Here is an 8262-nt window from a genome sequence, read left to right as displayed (position 1 = left end):
ACCTGTCAAGGGTGGGATATATTAGGCAGCAAGTGAACAGTCAGTTCTTGAAGTTCATGTGTTGGATGCAGGAGAAATGGGCAGGAGTCAAGACCTGAGCGACTTTGACAAGGGCCAAATTGTTATGGCCAGATGACTGGGTCAGGACATCTCTGAAACGGCAAGGCTCGTGGGGTGCTCCCAGTCAGCAGTGGTGAGTACCTACCGACAGTGGTCCGAGGAGGGACAAACTACAAACCGGCGACAGGGTGTTGGGTGCCCAAGGCTCATCGATGCACGAGGGCAACAAAGGCTATCCTGTCTGGTCCGAACCGACTGTGGGAAGACGACAAGCCAGTGGAGGGAGTGTGATGCTCTGGTCAATGTTCTGCTGGGAAACCCTGGGTCCAGCCATTCATGTGGACGTCAATTTGACACGTGTCACCTACCTAAACATCGTAGCAGACCAGGTACACCCCTTCATGGTAATGGTATTCCCTGATGGCAGTGACCTCTTTCAGCAGGATAATGCGCCCTGCCACACTGCACACATTGTTCGGGAATGGTTTGAGGAACATGATGAAGTGTTCACGGTGTTGCCCTGGCCTCCAAAAAGAGAGTGACAACTCTAAAAAGTGTAATAATTCTACCAGCCTGTATGGATTGTCAGCTGAAGACAGCTCAAAATGGCGCCTCTTGCATATAGAATCAGTTGGCTGTTCTGTACATTCTGTATTAACTGGGAGATTCTGCTTATGTATGGTATTAGTCTTGCAGATCTGTATGCAAAAAAAGTATTTCACTGAACCTTGGCATGCGTGATAAGAAATAAACCATTGAACCATTGAAAATTAAGAAGATAGTGAATGGTGAAGCATTGAGAACCTCGTTCATCAGCAGCACCCAGAAGCAAAACTACTTTCTATGTAAAATTACCCTTCCCGTTCTCCCAAACTATCCATCCACCTCGCCTATTCAGCATCTCCTGCCCCACCTATGGCGAAGTCGACATCTCATCAGCCACCTCAGAAACACCAAACTGGTGTTGGAAGTCATCTTAAACCCTAAGGGACCACCTAAGTAGAAATATGTTTCATATTCTTCAAGACTCTTGAGTACCACCCTCTTGTTTTATGGATTTTCAGGTAAGAGTTCCAAGCTGTTTCCTGTGCTATTTTAGCATCAGATCTGCTAAGTACACAGGGAAGTTGATACCAACCCACTCATTTGCCACCTTGATTTATGTACAGTGTTTGCTAAAGACTCCTCGTCCTCACTCCTCCCAAGTGTCTTTGGTAGATTAAAGAGACTACGTTTTAAAAGACACTAAAACAGACAGCAGACAATTTAAGTCATGACATTCCCCGCCCCCTCAGTTTTGGCTGGGCTCCACGGTGGTGCCAGCTGACCAGAGGCACAGATTATAGACACAAAATGCTGAGTAACTCAGCGAGACAGACAGCATCTCTGGGAGAAGGAATGGGTGACGTTTCGGATCGAGACCCTTATTCAGGGGAGAGGGAGACATAGAGATAAGGTGTGAAAACTATCAAACAGCATAGAAAATGCAACAACACGGGTTCTGAAACTGGCAAATACATTCTGTTACATCGCAAATGGGCAATAATTGAAGAGAGTAATTGGGCAATAATTGAATGGCCAATAATTGAAGTGGTCTCTCAGTCTGAAGAAGGGTCTCGACCCAAAAAGTCACCCATTCCTTCTATCCAGAGATGCTGCCTATCCCGCTGTTACTCCAGCATTTTGTGAGGGGGTGCATTTATAGAGGGGGTGGTCAAACAGATCAACGAGTCAAGGGTGTTTTATTGTCATATGTCCCACCTCCTACTTGCATGATCTTTCTTACATGATCAAGGAAAATGTTGAATGGTTCATTGTTAGCTGAGGGGAAAGTGACAGCGAGGCTTACAATCAGCAAAATGAAGCAGGAGGACAGGGAAACGAGTCGGAGAACTAGGATGGGGGAGGGAGAGGGAGAGGGGAAAGAAAGCAAGCAAGGGTTGCTTGCAGTTGGAGACTGACGGGCGCAGATGAGGCGGGTGGGAGCTGCGGTAACAGATGCGTGAGACGTGGTTTGACGCCGCCGCGCCGCCGCCTGTGCGTTGGCGGTGCAGGTACGGCGCGAACACAGTGCCTGGGGTTTGATTTACCACCGACTGCCACCCAACATGTAACAAAGCAAGTGTGGAGGTAGTTTGCAACCAAGTATGGACTTTTCGGGAAAGTTAAGAAACTCCCTCTTCCTCTTGGGGACGTTTCTATCTACGGCTCTCGGGGGTAAGTTTTGTAACTCTAAAAGTTGTAGAACTACTTTCCCCGGGGGAATAATGCAGGCTTGTTCCCATCAACCTTTGGCCGACCAACCCCTCTCTCTCCCCTTAATCTTTTCTCATTTGCGATGTGTTTTTGTTTCCCTCATAGAATGTGTTTGGCAGTTTTAGAACCCGCGTTGTTGCATTTTCTATAACTGTTTGCAAATTCCTTACAATAAGAGTTAAAAGTGGGCTTACTGTCAATTGTTTAAGTTGTCCATAGATTCAAAAGGGCATGAACGACACGGGGTTAAAACGTCGAGGTTTTTAACCGTTTAAAAACGTCAGAAATCATTGAAATACTTATTACCATACCTTGTCATTTGCACTATTTTATGCAAATATGAATACAGTAAGAGCATGTACAGTATAATATAAATACAGTAAAAAAAGAGATATTGTTTTTGTATTGTTTAATGAAGCATGTACAAATGTGCATTCAAACGGGTAAGTGATTGGGAATGCTTGTGTCTTCCACTCCAATAAATTAGCCACACAAATCCCCTTCAAGACAGCACCTGCCCTGCAGTTAACTGTAATGTCATTAGTTTTAAGTTCTATGTATGCAGGAATTTGGTTGTTACTAGAGTTACTTTTTTTTTGTTTTTTTCATCATATTTGAAATTTTGTGTAGTGGTGAAGGAAAACCATTTCAAATTAATTTCTTCTGAATGTTTTAGTTTATTTATTGGGCATGCCCTGTACGTCTACCAGTAGGACCTGGATTATTCGTGTGGAGGTTGATATTTGGAGCAATTTGCTTGCCATTTCAATTTTTTCACAGCAAACTGGAGGTCAATTTCTGAAAGGTACATTTTATAATGGAGCATGCCTTCACAGATGATGAGTAAAATCAGGATTCTTGACAAGTGGAGATAAGCATTTGGAGTAATTTGCTGTCACTCCAGTGTTTCACAGCTGACTGCGGGATTGGATTGCCACTGATTCTGCCAATCTTTTGGTTCAATGGTTCACTGGTGTGAGGTGCAAATACACAGGGAAATTCTTCTCTTACAAACAGTCCATAGAGTATAGCCATACCTAAGTACATGTCCGATTAACAAATTGTACATAAATAGTCTACTGATCCCGCATGCAAGAGGCGCCATGTTTTTGAGCCATTGTCAAAGTCCAGTCAACGCTCTAGGTATTATGAGGTGCCCGTTCCAGGCAAGCCCCAGGCTGGTGCGGACCTCCAGCACTGGCTTCCTTGGACGTACGGGTCGAACTGCAAACCGATATCTCTCTCCTCGCCTGTCCAACTTTTTATCACATGTCATACACTGGCATTTAGAAGGATGAGAGGAGATCTTATCGAAACGTATAAGATTATTAAGGGGTTGGACACGTTAGAGGCAGGAAACATGTTCCCAATGTTGGGGGAGTCCAGAACAAGGGGCCACAGTTTAAGAATAAGGGGTAGGCCATTTAGAACGGAGATGAGGAAAAACTTTTTCAGTCAGGGAGTTGTGAATCTGTGGAATTCTCTGCCAGAAGGCAGTGGAGGCCAATTCTCTGAATGCATTCAAGAGAAAGCTAGATAGAGCTCTTAAGGATAGCGGAGTCAGGGGATATGGGGAGAAGGCAGGAACGGGGTACTGATTGAGAATGATCAGCCATGATCACATTGAATGGTGATGCTGGCTCAAAGGGCCGAATGGCCTCCTCCTGCATCTATTGTCTATTGTCTATTGACTATAACCTTTTTGCAAGATGCTGTTTTAAAAAAAATCATTTTACTTGGGTCATTGACCAGGACAGATTTTGAAGAATCACCAAGCAATTTTGCAAATAGTTTAGTTTAGAGACACAGCACCCGGGCTGACCAACGCTCCCTGCATATTAACACTATCCTACACGTACTAGGGCCAATTGTTACATTTACCAAACCAATTTACCTACATACCTGTACGTCGTTCGAGTGTGGGAAGAAACCGAAGATCTCAGAAAACCCAAGCAGATTACGTGGAGAACATACAAACTCCAATGTCATATCTTAATTTTAATTTACATATTCTATTCAATACCGTCCTCTCACCACAAATTTATACTGATGTAGAAATTGGTCATTTAACAATTGTATATTAACTTCCTGCTGTCTTTCAAGATACCAGACACACTTTAAAAACAGAAGGAACTAGAAAGGCTCAGCAGATTAGGCATCATGTGTGGAAAGTGAAATTCACCTTTCTAGTTGGAGACCCACTGTCAGAACCGTGAGAGAGGGGAAAAAGGTAATTTTAAATTGTTGAAAAGGTGGCGGGAGGGGTAGATAGGTCAAAGGAAATATCCATAATTGGATGAGACCAGGCCATATGGGTTAATATGGTGATTATTCATTCATTGTTATGTGTTGTGTGTTATCAGGATTGTGGATCAGGCTGCACTAGGGAAGAAAGAAAAACTGAGCCAAATCATAGACAAATGTCTTGTAGCAATAACGGCCAAGTCTGATACAGGCAGAAAAGGGAGTTATCTAAAGTTATTCAATATTGTGTCCCACGGGCTCCAATCTCCCCAGAGGGAAGGTGAGGTGCTGTTCCTTGAACTGTTCCTCAAACTGTTTAGGAGGCCACAGGGAAAGAGGACGGTGGGAATTGGATGGAGAGATTTACATTGGCAGATGGAGTACAATGCTTCGTAAAGTGATTCCCATGCAATTTCCTTCAACAACAAGATTCCATGTTAATGGCCTAGTATGGCATTTTCAACTTGCAGGAACAGGAGGCTGCAGAGAGTGGTGGGCCAGCCCAATCCATCATGGGCACAGCCTTCTGCTCCATCAAAAGCGTCTACATACGGTGCTATGGAAATAAATATGCTGATCTACTGTTTAAATCACTGCATTAATGTGAAGGGTCCATAAGTTCTCGGAGCAGAATTAGGCACCTTGGCCCATCAATTCTACTCTGCCATGCAATCTTGGCTGATTTTTATTTCCCACTCAACATCATTCTCCTGGAAAAGTTGGGTAGTAAGTTTTAACTTTTTTTGTGAAATATGTTTTTGGAAATGGATTTCTCAGTTAAGGACTTCTGATATTTTCACATGATTCAGGGGACAAATAGAGATTAAAAAACACAATATTGGCACATTTAGGAACAAAAGGCAATGGGAAAGAAACTGATTAATGCACTGTTGAGTGAGGCTTTAAAATTGATTGCATGGAGTCTAATCAATAATCAGTCCTACAGCCTTTCCAACTAATTAAATACACATTATATAGAAAGGTCTCCAGTCTGGGCACTTACCAGGGGTCATTTAGTAGGAGGCAACATCTCAGAAAATTTAAGAAAAACATTGGCACAAATCAGTCAGATAGGCTTAAACACTAAAAGCTGAAAGTAAGTTAGGGGAACGACCTTGGACACAATGCTACTAGAGATGCAGTGCGAGAATAGGCCCTTTCGGCCCACCGGGTCCGTGCCGACTAGCGATCCCCGCACATTAACACTATCCTATACCCACTAGGGACAATTTATTTTTACATTTACCATGCCAATTAACCTACATTCCTGTACGTCTTTGGCGTGTGGGAAGAAACCGAAGAATTTGGTGTCATCCAGCTTTTGTCTGATACTATCTTGCCAAATGCTTTCTCAGTCTTCCTATGAAAAGGCAGTGATTACACAAGTATGCAAAATATACAAAGTATTTAGTGTACATGATTGTTACGGACTTGTTTTATGCCAGTATGAACTTAGATGATTGGGTATGAGTAATATCACTGCACATGTGTGTCTGACTGGCAAAACCCAAGACTGCACCAATAGGCAGTAATCAGTCACAAAAGTAGATGCAATTCCACTTGCCCAGTTTCACTTAAGAAATCCAATTCTTTCGTTCTCTTTCATTCTTTCATAATTAAAAAAAATCTAATAGTAAATTTATACAGTCAATTGTTTACATTTCTATTAGTCCGATGATAATCAGCATGTTATCGAGAACAGTGAAGAATGTTGGGATTAAGAGTAAAATAGAAATGTGAGATGATTTTTTTAAAGGATTTTTTTTGTTGTTAAATCCAGCAATAAATAAAATATGAATCACATGTGTGAATATGGAAAAATCACACATCCAGCGAGAGCTAGATGACTTCATGGAATTGGCTTAATAGAAGGAGGCAGAGGGCGATAGTGGAAGGTTGTTTATCGGACCGGAGGCCTGACTTGTGGTGTGTCTCAGAGATTAGTGCTGAGGTCATTGTTGTTTGTGGTTTATAGCAATGTTTAGTTTAGAGATACAGCACGGAAACAGGACCCTCAGCCCACAGATTCCACACCGACCAGTGATCCCCGCACACTAACACAATCTTACACTCGGGACAATTTACAATGATACCAAGCCAATTAACCTACAAACCTGTATGCATTTGGAGTGTGGGAGGAAACCAGAGATCCCGGAGAATACCCACGCAGGTCACGAAGAGAACTTTGTACAGAGAGCACCCATAGTCAGGATCGAACCTGGGTCTCTGGCGCTGTAAGGCAGCAACTCTACCGCTACGCCACCACGATTTGGATGAAAATGTAGAAGGCATGTTTAATGAGTTTGCAGATGACACAAAAGTGGGTGGCATTGTAGAAAGCGAAGATGGATATCAAAAATTGCAGCAGTATCTGGATCAGTTGGAAAGTTGGTTGAGGAATAGTTAATTGAGTTTAATACACAAGTGTGAGGTGTTGCATTTTGAGAAGTTAAACCAGGGCAGGACCTTAAGAGTCTGGGGAGTGTTGTAGAACAGAGGGATTTAGGAGTGCAAGTACAGAGTTCCTTGAAAGTGGGGTCATGGGTAGAGAGGGTGGTCAAGATAGCCACAAAAAGTTGGAGTAACTCAGCGGGTCAGACAGCATCTCTGGAGAAAAGGAGTAGGTAATGTTTTGGGTTGAGAGTCGGGGGGGAAAGGGAAATTAGCTATTATGTTCAGTTTTGGTCATCCTGTAAGAGGAAAGATGTTATTAAACTCGAAAGGGTGTAGAGAAGATTTACAAATATATTTGCAGGACTCAAGGGCCTGAGCTATAGGGAGAGGTTGAGCAGGCTAGGACTTTCTTCCTTGGAACGCAGAAGAATGAGGGGTGATCTTATAGAGGTGTATAATATTGCGGGGAGAATAGATAGGGGAAATGCACAAGAGTTTAACCCAGAGCAGAGGAATCAAGAATCAGAGGATATAGGTATAAGGTGAGAGGGAAAAGATTTTATAAGAACCTGAAGGACAACTTTTTCACACAAATAGTGGTGGGTATTTGGAATGAGCTACCAGCAGAGGTAGTTAAGGCAGGTACTAAAAAACATTAAAAAGATATTTGGACAGGTACATGGATAGGTAAGGTTTAGAAGGGTATGCGTCAAACACAGGCAGGTGTAAATGAGGCACATCTTGATCAATGTGGGCTGAAGGATCTGTTTCCATGCTCTATGATGCTATATAGAAGTACAGTGCCCTCCATAATGTTTGGGACAAAGACCCGTCATTTATTTATTTGCTTCTGTACGCCACAATTTGAGATTTGTAATAGAAAAATCACATTGACAGATTTTATTAAAGGCCATTTTTATACATTTTGGTTTCACCATGTAGAAAAATACAGCTGTGGTTCTACTTAGTCCTCCCATTTCAGGGCACCATAATGTTTGGGACACATGGCTTCACAGGCATTTATAATTACTCAGGTGTGTTTAATTGCCTCCTTAATGAAGGTATAAGAGAGCTCTCAGCACCTAGTCTTTCCTCCAATCTTTCCATCATCTTTGAAAACTTTTATTGCTGTTTATCAACATGAGGACCAAAGTTGTGCCAATGAAAATCAAATAGACAATAGACTATAGGTGCAGGAGTAGGCCATTCGGCCCTTCGAGCCAGCACCACCATTCAATGTGATCATGGCTGATCATTCTCAATCAGTACCCCGTTCCTGCTTTCTCCCCATTGCCCCCTGACTCCGCT

At 42.7% G+C, this 8262-nt stretch overlaps 1 protein-coding gene across 1 annotated transcript in view; it reads left to right on the top strand.

Annotated features, from left to right (window-relative positions):
* Window positions 1-2205: 2205 nt before the first annotated feature.
* LOC144599309 (chondroitin sulfate proteoglycan 4-like) overlaps window positions 2206-8262 on the top strand; it is a 59076-nt gene continuing 53019 nt past the window's right edge. The window contains exon 1 of the mRNA XM_078410101.1: window positions 2206-2277. Coding sequence (XP_078266227.1) covers window positions 2208-2277 — 70 coding nt within the window. The 5' untranslated portion in view covers window positions 2206-2207. The remainder of the gene's footprint in view (window positions 2278-8262) is intronic.

Source organism: Rhinoraja longicauda, chromosome 1, assembly GCF_053455715.1.
Source record: "Rhinoraja longicauda isolate Sanriku21f chromosome 1, sRhiLon1.1, whole genome shotgun sequence".
NCBI classification, from domain to species: domain Eukaryota; kingdom Metazoa; phylum Chordata; class Chondrichthyes; order Rajiformes; family Arhynchobatidae; genus Rhinoraja; species Rhinoraja longicauda.
This window is presented reverse-complemented; position numbering and strand designations above follow the sequence as displayed.